A 17,028-nucleotide genomic window follows, 5' to 3' on the forward strand; every position below is an offset into this window, starting at 1 on the left:
TCGGCAAAGGACATTCCTTACAGGGATCTTTTATCAAAACTTGCCCAAAACAACTGACAGATTAAAGAAGCTTTAATTTTTTGAAACCCAACATTAATATAGACAAGGGATAGTCCAACAAGTCACCAGGGTTTGCAACCACAGAAAATTCTGCTTATAAAGTGGTCCTAAATCAGAGTAGGACCAGAGCTGTCCAGCAGCCAAAGTAGCTAACAGATCAATATTTTTGTTGTTTTTTTAGATTACTGATTTAAAATCTCTTAAGTAATTACTATACTGTCAAGATATATGGAAAAATCAAATTCAAGAATTTCTACCTTGTAATCATATGATAGTAGTAGATCTTTCCTTCTGGATCTTTTGCAGTTTTCCAGTTTAGAGGAAGAACAATAGTTTTAGGCTGAGGCGGAGATGGTGGAGGCAGGTCAGTTGCACTGTTTGTTACAATCAATTCCTGCTATAAAAAATGCAGAAATGAAAGAATGTTTAGCGACAAATGAACAGCCAATACAGATCAAAATTATTCTGCTTTTGCAAAAATACATTCACATGGTCTTTTTTATGCAGTTTTACAAAGCAAACCTTCAGATGTTGGTAGTGCCTGGCTCTGGAATATAAATAACACTGGGTAGAAGACTAGAAAAACACAAAAGCTGTCCATAGCGAGGAAGCAAATAAAATGTTGTCATTTTGCTCCTGTGCTAACGTCCTTGTATAAATTATGTACCCTGACACACTTGTCAAATTCCAAAACTGCACTGTGTAGACTTTCTTTTCCTTTAGCTGCACTGTGCACATTTTCTGCAGGATTATAATGACAAAACCACAACTGCTCTCAACTTTAATGCATTATGCAAACTTTGGTTAAAGCTCAAATCAGATAAGACACACAATGTAACAATTACAAAGCAATTTCTTCATAACCAACTACAAACTGCAAATAAGGTAATCGGTTTCTTCATGTTCCCATATTGCTATGCTTCCACCTGTCGAATGTGCTTAAAATCTGGAAAATGTTGTCACACAGCTGCCTGGAATTTGTGGCCATCAGACTAGAAAAGATAAATTGATATTCCAAAAAATGGGAGTGATAAAATTGTAATTATATTATTGCAAAATTACACTTGTTTGACAAGTTAGCAAGGTAATGTACAAGAGACAGAAGAGGCAAGAGCACCAGAAATCAAACTGCCAACATCTGCTGGATAATGGATGAAGCAAGGGAGTTCCAGAAAAATTCATATGTTTGCTCTACTTGGCTACTATAAAAGCTTTTTTGTGGACAGTAAAAACGGTGGCAAGTTCTTTGAGAAATGGGGGATAGAAGGTCACCTTACTTGTCTCCTGAGGAATTTGTATGGGGAAAAAATAGTACTGAATGTGGAAGAACTGACTGGTTCAAGGCTGGAAAAGATACGACAAGCCTGTATACTATTTACCCTATTTATTCAACTTGTATGCTGAATACATCAAGCAAAATGTTGACTAGACAAGTGAGATGCCCGAATTAAAACTGTCGCAAGAAACAACCTCAGATACATAGATGAAACTGTCTGATGACTGAAAGAGAGGAAAAGTGGAAGAGCCTGCTGAAAATGAAAGGAGAAAAAGCAAATGTTGGAGTGTCACTTGACATCGGTAAGTTCGCTCTAGGCCAACCAATTCTTTGCAAATGAATGGTGAAGTGGAGACTAACAGATTTGACTTTCCTGGGCTAAAAGATCTCTCTGAAAATGGTGAATACAGCCATGAAATTAAAATACATTTGTTTTCCAGAATGAAACCAGTGGCAATTCTAGATAAGATTTAAAAGAGCAAACACATAACATTGTCAACACAGGTCCTTATAGTCAAAGCTACAGTTTTCTCAGTAATAATATGGCTGACAGACTTGGACTAAGAGTATTTACCAGAAAAATCAAAGCTTTTGAACTGTGGTGCTGAAGAAAAAGTACAGTTTTGTACCTACCATAAATGTAGATGTCTGATAGGTATGCATCTGCGGTCATAACATATGGGTTGTCCTGCCTCAGGCAGCCCTTCGGTCGGCCGGATTCCAAAGTCTGGGTCTGGCCTCGGCTGATGTCGCACTTTCCCCGACGTCAGAGCTTCTGGGGTATAAAGGCATCAGCCGACGCCATTTTCCTCAGTGTTTCTTGCCCCAGATGCCAGGTGCCCTCTAGGAAGGCTAAATTTGGAGAAATGTTGAAATTCCAAACAGTAACAGACAATATATATATATATATATATATATATATATATATATATATATATATATATATATATATATATATATATATACATACAAACAAATACACCATAATAGATTCCCCCAGCTAGCTGAAAGAGGGGTAAGCACCCTAGGAATACCACAGAGGGGAAGGAGGGTGGGTAATCCTGACTGCAGATGCATACCTATCGGACATCTACATTTATGGAAGGTACAAAACTGTACTATGTCCTTCAAGGATGCATCTGCAGTCATAACATATGGGTAGAATACCATAGCCAAACTGGGGGAGGAGGTACTAAGATAAGGATGGTGTAGTTAAGATCCCCTGTAGAACTGCAGTTGCAAAACCTGCTCGGGATCTGGAGTATAAAGGTAGATTGTAATGCTTGGCAAATGTATGCACGGAGCTCCAAGTAGCAGCTTCTAAAATGTCCTTGGTAGCCACCCCTCGTAGGAAAGCTGTAGTGGTGGCTGTGGCTCTTGTGGAGTGAGGCCTGATATTTTCAGGAGTTGCCTTTCCATGAAAAGAGTAGCAGAAACGAATGCAATTTCCTATCCATTTTGAAATCGTCTGTTTGGAAATTGCTTTTCCTTGCACTGCAGTTGCATATGCTACAAAAAGTTGGTCAGTTTTTCTGCTGGTTTTAATTCTGTCCAGATAGTAGCGTAGTTGTCTGTGTACATCCAAGGTGTGCAATAGTTTTTCCCCCTTGTTCTGTGGGTTAGGGAAGAACGTAGGCAAATGAATAGCTTGGTTCAAGGATACCCTGGATAGCACCTTTGGCATGAAAGTAGGATTGGTTCTCAGAGACACTCTATCCTGGTGAAACATAAGGAAAGGCTGTACTGCCATTAGTGCCCGTAACTCGGATACTCTTCTTGCTGAGGTGATTGCTAGAAGGAATGCAGTCTTCCAAGATAAGAATTGTAAGTCTGCTTTTGCTGCTGGTTCAAAAGGGGGTAGTGTTAATTTTTCCAGCACAAAATTGAGATCCCATGCAGGCAGAGGTGGTTTCCTTGGAGGTTTTACATTTTTGATCCCTCTTAAAAATTGTCTGAGGAGAGGGTGAGAGAAGATAGGAGGATCCATGTTGTACTCTGCTGAAATTGCTGAAGCATGAATCTTAATGGAAGAATAGGACAGGCCATTGTGGAACAGTTTTGCTAAGTATTCTAGGATGTGTGCTAGGTTTGCCAGTGTGACATTTGTACCCTTTGATGTGCTCCAAATGAGGAATCTCTTCCATTTAGCTGAGTATGTCTTTCTTGTGGAGGGTCTGCGAGCCTCCAGGATAATGTCCTTGACCCTCTGAGATAAGACAGTTTGGTTTTGTTTTAAGCAATTTTCCAGGCAGTCAGCTGCAGTGTTTTCAAGCTTGGATGCAGGGTCTTGAAGTTGTTCTGCGTTAGAAGCAGAGGCCATAGGGGTAGAGGCCATGAGTTCGTCCGAGACATGCTTCTCAGTAATGGATACCAATGCTGTCTTGGCCAGTCTGGAGCTATTAGTATCACCTTTGGCTGTTCCTCCCTGATCTTCAGTAGAACTTTGTACATCAATGGGAGAGGTGGAAAAGCATACACTGTTAGGGCATTCCAGCTGAAAGAGAGTGAGTCCACCCTCCAGGCTTGTGGGTGGTATGCTCTTGAGCAGAATTTTTTCAGTTGGTGGTTGAGTGGAGAGGTGAACAGGTCTATCTCTGGCATTCCCCATTTGTTTGTTATGATTTTGAAGATGTCTGGATGCAGCATCCATTCGTGAGCATCCGTGGTAGTTCTGCTTAAGCTGTCTGTTAGTGAATTCTCTTTTCCTGGTACAAATTCGGCCTGTAGTTGGATGTTGAGATTCAGGCCTAGGTTCCACAGATCCATTGCCATCCGGCAAAGAGGGTAGGAATGCGTGCCTCCCTGTTTGTTTATGTACCACATGACTTTTGTATTGTCTGTCCTTATCAGCAGATGTCCTTGCTGGAGGAATGATTTGAATGCCTCGATTGCATGCTTCACTGCCAGCATCTCCTTTAGGTTTATGTGCAAATTCAGCTGGTCTTGAGACCATAGGCCTTGGATACACTTGTCTTCCATGTGTGCTCCCCATCCTAGGTCTGAGGCATCCGTGATGATGGTTTGCCTTGGTTGTGGTTTGTTGAAAGGCAACCCTCTGTTGGACTGGCAGGCCTGAGCCCACCACAGGAATTCCTTTTTCAGGCATGGAATGATTGGAATCATGGTTTCTAGACTGTGCCTGTGTTGAGACCATACATTCCTTAGGTACCATTGTAATTTTCTCATATGCAACCTGGCATGTGGGATCAAGATTATGCAGGATGCCATGTAACCCAGAGCCTGCAGGACTTTCCTTGCAGTAAGCTGAGTTTGTCTTGTCAAACCCATGAAGTAGACTGGAAGTTGTTTTTGTTTTTCTTCTGTGAGAAAAGCCATCTGAATTATTGTGTCCAGATCCGCACCCAAAAATGTTATCCTTTGGGATGGCACTAGTCTTGACTTTTGGATGTTGACTGTGTATCCCAAGGCCTGTAACAGGTGTATGACATAGGCCAAATCCTTTATTAGTTTTGTCTTGTTGTCCGCTTGTATTAGGCAGTCGTCCAGGTATGGGTAGATTTGAATTCTCTGAAGTCTGCAATGTGCAATTACTGATGCCAGGCATTTCGTGAATACTCTGGGCGCAGTAGATAAGCCAAAGGGCAATGCTGAGAATTGATAATGCTCTGATCCTGCAAGAAATCTGAGGTGTCTTCTGCAATCGGGACATGCAGGTATGCCTCCTTGAGATCTAGAGTCACCAGCCAAGACTCCTTGCCCAACATGGGAAGAAGTTGCTGTAGGGTCAGCATCTTGAATTTTGGCACAATGAGATATGTGTTTAGTGCGGACAAGTCGAGAATAGGCCTCCATTGGGTTTCTTTTCTTGGTACAAGGAATAGTCTGGAGTAAAATCCTTGGCCTTGTTCCATAGATGGTACCCTTTCTATTGCTTTCATCTGAAGTAAATTGTTGATTTGTCTTAAAGCCTCTGGCTTCTGGTTTGGTGGAAGGTTTGGCATTCCGCTCCTTCTTGGTAAAGTGTGGAAGTGAAACCTGTATCCTTTGTCTATTGTTTGCAATGTCCATTTGTCTTTTGCAATGCAATGCCAGTTTTTTGAGAATAAAGCCAACTTTCTGCCCAAGGGTGCTTCCAGTTGTTCCCTGGTAGGCGGAATCAGAGTCAAGTCATTGTGTCTGTCCTGTGGAAGTGGTTGTAGTTGCAGTTGTGGCAGTACTCCTCTGGTTGGCAGGTTGCCACTGACGACCCCTGTAGGCACCCTTTGATTGACCTCTGCCTCTTGGGCGTCTATTCCTGCCCCTCTGTGCTCTGGAGGTGTCTGGAAAGGACCAATTCTTTGAAGGCCAGTTTCTGCTGAACCTGGGAGGTTGGACCTGCAGAAAATCCTTTACTGTTTGCACAGATTTTGCTTTTTCTTCCACTTTCTTTAGAATCTCCTGTGCAGGGGAGCCAAATAAACTTTGTTTCTCCATTGGAGCATCTAGGAGTTTAGCCTTGACATGGTCTGGTAAGGATTGCTCTTTTAGCCAGGCATGCCTTCGAATTACTGCCCCAGTCATAGCTGATCTAAATGAAGCCTCCAGTGCATCATAGCCACATTTTAAGAAATTATTACTGACCTGCTGAGAGTTGTGTACCAAATCCTGAAGGGACTTACGGTCTAAAGGTTCAGGTGAAGAAAGCTTTTTATTCAGCTGATCTAACAAATATTCCTGGTACTGTATCATATGGAATTGACAGTTTAATGCCCTGGCAGAAAGGGTAGCAGATGTATAAACCTTTTTTCCCCATCTCTCTAATGCTCTTGACTCTCTTTCAGAGGGTAGGGTTTTTTTGGCAGTGGCAGCTGCAACACCTTTTGGGCCCTGAGAAATAGTTTCTGGGTCTGCAGCATGGGCTTTAAGTGGTAGTGAGAATCCGGGACCCTGTAATATCTGTCAGGTTTGGCAGGGGCCGGGGGAAGAGAATCAGGGGCAGAACTGACATCATTATATGCATCATCAACTACAGTTAGCACAGGTGGTATGGCTAAAGGCCTATGCTGTGGCAAGTGTAAAAAGGTCCTTAGTCTTTTTCTAGAATCAGAGAAATCCTGACCCTGCCATTGAAAGTGTTCCCTCATTGAATGCAAAGTTTCCCCAAAGGAAAATTCTTCTGGAGGGGAGGCAGAAGGAATAGAGTCTTCTGCATCTGAATCCTCATAAGGTGAGTATGGCCCTTCCTGATGGTCTGATAAATCATCATCATCCGAGGAGTTAGAGGAGAGAGGTTCAGGGGGTTCAGTCCTAGGCCTTTTGTCAGGAGGAGGTTGTGAGGCCCTGTCTGGGTGAGGTTGGGAACCCCTAATCAGAGATATAAGGTCCTCAGCAAGGCTGAGAATCTGAGAACTTGAGGAAGGTCTTTGAGAAGTAGTTTTTGCAGGTAAAGCTTTTGAAATTTTAGCTGCTTTAACCCTGGAGAAAGCCTTTATAGACATAGAAGCAGGGGGCCTAGCTGCCCCACGTGCAGGAGTAGAAATGTCCAATGGAATGGTGTCGGACAAATCTTGTGCACTTGCTTCTTCGGTAGGTATTTCTGTAGCCGACTCAGCCGGGGCCTCTCTGGCCTCGGTTGTCGGAGGTATGATTTCGGTAGAAGTATGAACCGAGGACTCTGTTTCGGACGAAACAGAGACACTCGCGGTAGGCCTAACCGTGGTTTCAGCCGATACTGCGGGCCGCGAGTGTCGGTCCTTTTCCTTGCGTTTTTTGGCTAAATGTGTAGTCGGAGTCTCAGACGGCATTTTATATGCAAAAGCGGATCCAAAAAACTCTTCTGCAAACTCCGACCGACGTCTAAGAGTCCGTCGGTTGAAGGAGGCACAGGCTAAACAAGCTGATACGTCGTGGTCTGGGCCTAAGCAAGGAAGGCAGTAAGAATGGAAATCCTTATGAGGTATTTGTTTCCCACAAGTTAAACAATTATTTACTTTGTCTGACATCGGCTGAGGCAAGAAAGAGTCCCCAACGGGGTACTTAGCTTTTTTAGCAGTCTTCGGTAGCTGAAATCTCTGGATCTGACCGACCGGCACTTGCGAACAGCTTCTGCTTCGGGCACCGCGCGGCAAGAAAGACTGAGGAAAATGGCGTCGGCAGATGCCTTTATACCCCAGAAGCTCTGACGTCGGGGAAAGTGCGACATCGGCCGAGGCCAGACACAGACTTTGGAATCCGGCCGACCGAAGGGCTGCCTGAGGCAGGACAACCCATATGTTATGACTGCAGATGCATCCTTGAAGGACATCTTGAGAATTCTATGGACTATAAAATCATCAAATTAACTAACACTTAAAGAAATAAATCCACACTATTCGCTGGAAGCCCTGATAGTAAAGGTAAAGAATAGTTGTGTAAGAACTTACCATAACCTTAGATGTCTTTTTCATGTTGCAGTATTCATAACTGTAGGAAGGTTGCTGCCTGCAGCACCAGACATCCGGCCAGTATACCAAAGTCTTAGGATTAGGGGTACTTGCTGTGTCTGATGTCAGAGCCATAAACAGACGTTGGCTATAAATGGGCCGTCTGCATGTACCCACTTCAGAATGGACTGGCGCATACAGTAATACCCTGGGTAAGCAAGAAGGTAAAGGGAGAAGGCTTTTCAGACCCACATGTGACACCACACCAGAGGATGCCTCATGGGGGCATGTTCCTGCTGCTGAGGAAGGATAGGAGGAGGGATAAGTACCATCAGATAATAAATACATAGTTAAAGGGGGAAGGAGGGTGGGATTGAATACTGCAACATGGAGGAGAAGGACATCTAAGGTTATGGTAAGTTCTTACACAACTATTCTATGTCCTTCTATTCTCATGTTGCAGTATTCATAACTGTAGGGAGAGTACCAAAGCTTCTAGGTATGAGCCTGGGAGGAAGGATGTGGCCTTGGCCTGTGGTCTATGAGACCATGTAGGGTAGATCTAGGAAATTCAGTTCTAGCTCTGGTGACTAAATCTAATTTATAACGCTTGATAAATGTATGGACTGATGACCAGGTAGCCACTTCTAGAAGAGAAGCATACTTTACCCCCTGAAGAAGGCCGCTGAAGAAGCAGCGGCCCTGGTGGAGTGAGCTTTCACATTTCCAGAAAGAACTTTCCCACGAAGGGAGTAACATGCAGAGATGGCCTTTGAAATCCATGAGGATACAGTCTGTTTTGAGACAGCCTTCCCCAAGACCCTTGGGTGGAAGGAGACAAATAGCTGGTCAGAACTTCTAACAGGTTTTGTTTTACCTAGATAATACTAAAGTTGTCTGTGGACATCTAAGGAATGTAGGGTCCTTTCAGATGAATTTTGAGGATGAGGGAAGAAGACAGGAAGGTTAATTGTCTGATTTAAAGACAGCTCATTAACCACCTTAAGAATGAAGGAAGGGTTAGTCCTGAGAGAGACCCTGTCTTTATGGAAGATGAGGTTAGGAGAGGTGGCCATCAGGGATTGTATTTCTGATACCCTCCTGGCAGATGTGAGGGCCACGAGCAGAGAAGTTTTCCAAGTGCATAGCTTCAGTGATGTTGAACAAGCTGGCTCAAATGGTGGCAAGGTAAGTTTTCTCAAGGACAAAATCTAAGCCCAAATAGGAGGTATTGGCTCCCTATGTGGTCCGATAGGGAGGACCCCTTTCAAGAATAGCTTCACCTCTAATCTGGATGCCAAAGGAAGTACTAAAGTCAGGCAAGCGGAAATGGAAGACAAGTGGACCTTAACAGATGAATATGTCAGTCCTGAATGTAAAAGCTCACACAAGTAAGAAAGGACCACAGGTACAGGAATGAGTAAAGGGTCCTAGTTTTTCTTCTGACACCATCTGGAGAATCTTTTCCATTCTGACACAATTTCTCCTGATATTAGGTTCCCTGGCCTCCTGCAGGACAGAGTACGTCCTCTGAGTACAGGCATCTAAAGGGGATCAGAACCCTATCACCCATAAAGTGAGTTTGAGATTGGTCACCTGAGGGTGTATTAGGGAACCCCTGCCTTGTGTGAGTAGGTCTAAGTGGCGGGGTAACCTGTGATGAATGGCCCTTGACTAAAAGGTGAAGAGGAAACCAGTGCTGTCCTGGCAAGTAGTGAGTCACCAGCAGGATTTTCGGTTTGTCCCTCTGTATCTTCAGAGAAGGGGTGAAGGCAGAGAGATACAGCCCCACCCAAGAGAAAGAGAAGGCATCCACTTTCTAGGCTTGGGGTGTGGATCCCTTGTACAAAACAGAGGCATCTGCCTGTTCTGGGAGGAGGCAAACAGATCTGCCTGAGGAATACCCCACTTGTGTATAAGATCCAGGAAAACCTCTCTGTGAAGCATCCATTCGTGAGAGGGTGCAGAGGTTCTGCTGAGCATATCCGCCACTGCATTCTCGGCTGAAGGAATGTAAACTGCTTGCAGGTGGATATGGAGTGTTGACGCTATGTTCCAGATCTGTGTGGCTAGGCTGCAAAGGGGGTACGACCTTGTCCCACCACCTGCTTGTTTATGTACTTATTGTGACTACTTTCAAGGTGTCTGGTAAGAGGATCTGTCAGAAGGTCTGCACTGCTAGATAGAGAGCCCTCATCTCTTTGATGTTGATGTGTTGGGAGCAAAGTGTCCAGTGGGTGAGAATGTTGGTTCCAACGAGTCTTTAGTACCAACTGAATCTTTCTCATATGCAGCCTTGCCACAGGAAGCATGGGTATCAGGGATGCCATGTGGCCCAGCACTCTCAGGAATTCTCTTTGGAGATTGAAGAGAGGGGAGATTCTAGAAATAATGGGTGATGTATTTTATCTTCTGGCAGGGGATGAAGGCTGCCATCTTGTCTGTTCTGGTCCTGCACCCTAAGATGACTAGGTCTTGTGTTGGGATCAGGTGGGACCTTTTCCTGTTTCACTGTGAACCCTAAGCCTGCTAGGGTGTTGGTCACCTGGTACAGGTGATGGAAAAGGGTGCGACAGTCCTGGTGGAGTATTAACAGGTTGTCTAAGTATGGGTATATTTGAATACCCCGAGTTCTGCAGTGTGCAATCACTGGAGACACTTTGCGAACATCCTGGGGGCTGTGAAGAGTCCAAAAGGTAATGCAGAAAACTGAAAATGCAAGGAACTTACTAAAAACAAAGGAATTTCCTGTAGCAGGGGTGAATGGAAATGTGAAGGAAAGCGCCTTTCTGATACAGGGATACGACAAAGGCATGGCTTGGAATGAGGGGCAAGAGCAGATGCAAGGTGAGCATTTTGAAGATGTGAACCTTGAGAATAAGGTCGAGGACAGACAGATTCAGGATTTGTCTCCAAGGACCATCTTTCCTTGGGACCACGAACATCTTGGAATAAAACACCTTATTTACCTGTTGTGGTGGCACACTTTCTATGGTGCCCTGAATCTGTAATTGATTGAGAATAGAAGGGAAGAGATGAAGCTGGCTTTCAGGGGGTTGGGGTAGCCTCTGGAAGGGGGGTAGTGTCCACCAAGTCATAAAATAACCTTTTTGAATGATAGAGAGGACCCAGTCCTCTGAGATGATCTTCTGCCAGGAGGGTAGGGAGATGGTGAGGTGAAGGGACAGGAGGGAGGAAAGAGGTAGTGGTTTTGAGTCACAGTGAAGGGGGTCTGCTCTGGTCAGACTGCCTCCGAAAGGGAGTGGTAGTTGCAGAGAAAGGAGATCTAGGGGTTGAAGGTTTCCTAGGTTGTCTCCGTCCCTTCACATGAGGTGCAGCAGAATGAGCTGACTGTCTCCTAACAAAGGTAGTCCTTTGAGGATAATTTCTATGGTATCTAGGAATAGGTGAAACTAGTAAATGTTTTAAATTTTGTAACTCCTTTCCCTTTTCTTGTAGGGATTTGAGGAGCCCTGCAAAAGCTTCACCGAAAAGGGCCTTAGTATCTAATGGAGCGTCTAACAACTTGGCCTGTACATACATAGGGTGGGTTTGAAGCCTCACCCAGGAGCATCTCCTCAGGACAGAGCCTGAAGCTGCAGATTTTTAAGAGGCTTCCACCGCATCATAACTGCACTTAATATAGTGCCTAGTCACCTGTGAGGCAGTGGCAAGTAGGATATAAAGTTGGGTCTCAGCAGGCGAGTCTGGTATTTCACATAAGAGAGCTGATGCCTTTAAAGAGGGTCTCCAAAACAAACCTGGCCACGTGGGTTTGGTAATTTAGGGCTCTAATGACAAGAGTAGAAGAGGTATAGACCTTGCCTAGCCTAGCCTAGCCATGAACTTGTTGTCCATGTCACTGGTGAAGAGAGAGGATGAGGGTGAAGGGAGCTGTCTGGAGGATTCATCAGCAGAGACTGCTGGGTCTGCAGGGTGGGGGGGTTCTTGTTCATGTACTGAATGCCCAGAGGAACTTTATAGAACATGTCTGGACATTTTGAAACAGGGGCCTGTGAAGCAGCCATAAAGGCATCCTGAAGGACCGGAAGCAAGGGAAGTACAGCAGATGGGGAGGGCTGATCCATTTGTAATAATTCAAAGTACCGCTTTTTTGTTTCTGAAACATCCACTGAAAATGGGTCTCTGACCCAGTGGACTTTCCCGGTCAACAAATGTTATGTTAATAAATCTGAGGCCTGCCATTTAAAGTGTTCTCTCATAAGAGATAGCATCCCCAAAAGAAAATTCTTCCCCTGGAGACTCGGGGTTGTTAGCTTCCTCTTCCTCAGGGGTGATAAAGTCCTTGGGAGATTCAATTTGAGAGCAGTAAGTCAGGGATTCTTCAGAGAAGGAGTATTCATCCTCTGATTCTTCTAAGGCCTGCACAGTAGGAGGAAGGAGGAGCAGAATGAGGGACCTGTGACTGGACAGCCTGGAATGCCTTGAAGAGACTTTGTGAGAAAACTTCCCACCCAGGTGCAGGTTGCTGTTCAGCATGTTTTAATTTCTGTTTCCTCTTCAGAGGCGTAGAAAGAAGGGTTGATTTAGAAACTGACGTCTGGGAGGATGGCAGAGCAGAGTAGGCCCCTCTGATGCCACAACCTGTGGTTCCCCCACGCCATCAGGAAAGGATAGCTGGTTTAACGCAGTGGATGTAATCAGCATTTCCGCTGAACCGTCTTCCATAGCGGTTTCTAATTCAGGCTGAGAAACAGACATCCGATGGGACCCTGGGCTAACATCTGCCTCAAAAGTCTCACCGGATTCCTGAGGTGCAGCATGGGCATCAGGCCTAAGTTTTTTTGGGCTTCTACCAAGGTGTATCTTCGAAAGTACATACCCTGCCCCTCCATACTTAACGGCAGTCATTGGAGTCACTGGTTCTTGAAATATAGTTTGAGTGCAGCCAGACGGCTGCAGAGAGTTTTAGGCACAAATGACTTACAAATTTAGCAAGACATATGGTAGTGGGCCTCGCCTAAACAAAATACGCACTTGTCATGCATGTCCTTGTGAGGAATTTGTCTCCCACAAGCACATTTCCCCTTTCTTGTTGACATGTACATCTGAAAAGCTAAATAACAGATAAGAAAAAAACAAAAGGGCAATTATCTGTAGCGGGCAGGCGAGACACAAGAGTGAACTGCTTCCTGAAGCTGGGTATCGGAGGTCTGAAGATCACTGAGGCAGAAAAGTTCTAAAGTGGGTACGTGCAGATGTCACATTTATAGCCAACATCAGTTTATGGCTCTGACATCAGATGCCGCACATACCCCTGATATTAAGACTTTGGTATACAAGCCGGATGTCCAGTGCTGCAGCCAGCAACCTCCCTACAGTTATGAATACTGCAACATGAGAACAGAAGGACATCATTCAAATACTTCAGTCACATAATACAAAAACATGATTCACTACAGAAGACACTGATACTGGGAAAGATCAAAATCAAAAGAGGTATGGGGTCAGAGGCTAATGTTGATGGACAACGTTACTGAAAGACTGAACATGTATTTGCAAGAACTTAAAAGGAAGACGTTCTTGTCAGACAAGGCCTGGCAAGGAGTCAGACTTGTCCAAAGGATAACAATGTACTTCAATATATGCACCTCAACTATCTCTGTTAACAGTATGCACTATGTACCCACTGCCATCAAGAAAAACTCACTCAACTGAAGATGTCCAAGAACACTGCCTTACAACCAGCTTCCAGAGCTTACAATCCAGAATCAATCAGCGTCATGCACACACTGAAAAAGTAACATCAAATACAAAACACAAAGGAAGATGGAGCCGGAAACCAGAGCTTGCACCAAATAAAAATCATTTTTATTTTAAATTGATTTTTATTTAGTGCAAGTTATAGTTTCTGACTCCATCGCCATGTGCATTATTTGCAGTAACTTCCAGAGCTTTTACATGTCCAACACTGTGTGGCCCTCCACTCCCTTCGGTAGGATGCCATCTTTAGTTCCTTGCTATGAACTTTTCTTCCTTTGGAATTTAGGACACCATCAAGTATTCTGAAAAAACTCACCTAATGGGCTACATGGAACAAGCTTGGGATGTAGGAGAAAAAGCTGCTTCTCTAAGAGAGGAGCAAGAGACACTCCTCCAGTAGATATTACTTAAGAAGTTATTGACTGGGGGTGGGGGTAGAGAAGAGAAAGCATATACTAAACAAATCTCACTTGAACATCTTCACTTATGGAGAATACTCTGACATAATTATGTTCACCTAAGGGATTCACTGCTGCACATGATGCATACCATATGGGAAAGTATTAAAGAAGCACATCCAAGCTAACTGGAACCTCAGAGTAGAGGAACACAAAGGTCCTGCAGGACTGCTGATTAATACGTTGTTATTGTGGTTACTGTCCCGATAAGGTAAACTCCAATCTGTCTTTGCAATGAAATTTCACAGCAATCAAAACAGAAGACAACACACTTCACTATAACCATTAAGACAAGTTTTGCTAAGAAATCTAACTTGAGACAACAACTGGTGATCTTTCCTAAACTCTAGCCAAGCAGAACCATAGCTGTCTATCCACACGTGAGGTGAAAAATTATCTCCCTTTTTTCTGAGGGTGGAAAGGAAAACTGGGCGGTTTAAGTTGACAGCCACCTTCAAATCTACATCAGACATAAAAGAAGGGGAAAGGACTTAAGGGCCATCATGTCTTTGAAGAAACATGGTAAGTCCTTTGCACATAAGGGCTTGCAGTTCAAACTTTCTGGACTAAGGCAATGACCATCAACAAAAAGTTTTCTACAAAATAAATTTTACTGAGGCAGAAGCTGTGAGCTTGATGGGAGCCTGAACAGCTTTTGCAGCAAAAAGCACGAGTCCCATGGTGGAGGAACTTTTTGGAGGTAATCTTAAATGTCAGATGCCCTTAAAAATTGTTTTACTGTTAATACAGTGGTCAAAGGAAAGTTCAAAAGTACAAACAGAAATGGCAGAAAGATACTGATGCATAAGAAAGGCCCTTTGTCTTCACAAAGTACACCATCCCAGATTCATGGGGTATGACTGGATAGGGTGTCAGTCTAAAATGGAACTACTTGCAGATAAACAGCTTGACATTCCATTGCTATTTTAAATACTGATGGAATTCTAATACTTGCTAGACTACAAATTAAACAAAGCATTGCATTCAGCAACAAACACAATTGAAGTTTATTGATCTTAGTTGCACTGCACTTTATTTACATGGACTAACTATTGGCATTAAAGTACAACTTGTTTCTTGTACGAAAGTCTTATAATCTGTTAGGCTAGTTAAAGTCAGTCTGAGACAGAGCAAAGTGTCTTTCCCTCCCACCCACACAGTTCTAGTTGTGTTCTCAAACTCAGTTTAACTCTTGCTGTTGTCTGCCTCTCGTGAAAATTTGACAACATAACTCCCTCCATCTCCTCATTTACCAAGTAGTTATACAATTTAACTGGAAGCTAAACTCGCAAAAAGCCACAACAAGCAAGCAAGTTGTCAGTACCACACAACCTAACACAAAGTACTCACAGTTCAGGCTAAACTCACAGACCTACATACAACAGCTGCTCTTAAAAGTAACCAAGCTAAACCACAAAGGTCTCCTAAATGTAACCTTACAAACAAGAATCCTCAGCACCACAGACATCACCCACCATGTAACATACATTTACGAGTCACACCAACTCAGTTCAAAAGGACATAAGGAAAATCTCTGCACAATTCAATAAGTTAGTCATTGGTGAATCCATATTGAGACACTTATGCACCACTCACTAGACTGTGCAAAGAGAGGGTCACAGCCAGATGCCTAATAGGCACCAGTATTCTCCACTTCAAGTAAGCACTCAAGTTCTTGCACCTAATGACAGAGTCACAGCATACATGCGTATAAATGACTTGAGATGTAATATCCCTGAACTATATGAACAGACATACTGCTCTCAGAATGTATGTATGATGTAGTTATAGTAGTAGTAGGTGTCTTTCGGCTTTTCCCAGTTAGGGGTCACCACAGAGGAACTCCGGTCCTCTAATGACTGGCAGTAGCTTTTCATGAACGCCGAGGTGCCAGCTCGACGTCCAACCTTCAATGAAGGCACGCCCATTTACACATGTCTTTCGAATACCAAACAACCGTGGGGAGGACATGCAGACTCCACACAGAAGGCACGCCCCGCACTCCAGCCGAGAATCGAATGGGAGAACCTCTTGCTGTGAGGCAACAACGCTACTGCTACACCACCACGGGTAGTCAGAGTGTGTATATGATGCTAGTATAAAAATTGAGTCTTGAACAGAATTTTACCACCACCAAGAATGATGCAGTAACATGAACATTACATTTCAACAACTGGCTTGGGTTCTGGTTTCATTTAACGGGTAGAACATATATCAGCCTTGGAAGAAATGGTACACAGTCCCAATGAAGTATGGCCTGCACCTATCCTCAAAGCTTTTGTATATTAGTTAAATTGATGTCCACCCCCAGAGTACCTTTTAGGCAATGTCAGTCTTCTAAAGCTTCCAATGTAACTAAACAGAATAAGGATAACATTCAGGTATTAATTCTCAATTCTAGGAGCAGCAATATCTTAATGCTGCTCAACACTAGGTGCCTTAACAAAAATCTCCACTCCTTACAAGCACTCTTTACCCTAGAAAACTGATATATGCATCATCACAGAGACATGTTCCAGCATTGTAAGGTTTCAAAGGCTATCACAAGTTCAGCCCCATTTCATTAGACAAAGGCACTAAAGGTGGAGATGTCTCCATATTCTTTAAACACCATCTCCAGACTCGTTAGACAAGATAATGAACTGGAACTCCCCCACTTTCTGCTTATTATTAAAAAAAAACACTTATCACATCATATTGCCAACTAGAGAACCCCTCCTCCCCCCATGTCCTCTTCGGCCCATACCTCCTACTTAAATATTATGGAGTCTCTACATATTAAGCCACACACCATTTTCCTAGGAGACTTCAGCTACACCTTCACAGACTGGGAAGACTTTTACAACATCAAACATGTACACCAAGAGAATTCTGGACTTCTATCAATACAAACTCCCTAGTCCACACCTCAAGCATGGGCAAAAAAATCCTGGCCTTGGTCTTTACCAATATCGGGTAGCTTTGTTCCCGACAACTGTAACTTCTCTGGTCAAATCAGATCACAAGTAAATCACATTCACCATTAGACTGAAGCATAAAACATTTTCCAATACCTGGCTATTTAGAATTTATGCAAAGGCTGATCTACTAAAACTGAATGATGACCTGGCTAAACTCAAAAGCCTCTTCCATCTTGATGACCTCCACT

At 43.7% G+C, this 17,028-nt stretch overlaps 1 protein-coding gene across 1 annotated transcript in view; it reads right to left on the reverse strand.

Moving 5' to 3' along the window:
- The window catches only part of SETD2 (SET domain containing 2, histone lysine methyltransferase), a 3,532,865-nt gene that overhangs the window by 698,490 nt on the left and 2,817,347 nt on the right, over positions 1 to 17,028 (reverse strand). The window contains exon 23 of the mRNA XM_044066027.1: positions 318 to 454. Within this exon, the coding sequence (XP_043921962.1) occupies positions 318 to 454 (137 nt within the window). The remainder of the gene's footprint in view (positions 1 to 317; positions 455 to 17,028) is intronic.

Source organism: Protopterus annectens, chromosome 3.part0 (genome assembly GCF_019279795.1).
Source record: "Protopterus annectens isolate FY-2018-M chromosome 3.part0, PAN1.0, whole genome shotgun sequence".
Classification (NCBI taxonomy): Eukaryota; Metazoa; Chordata; order Ceratodontiformes; family Protopteridae; genus Protopterus; species Protopterus annectens.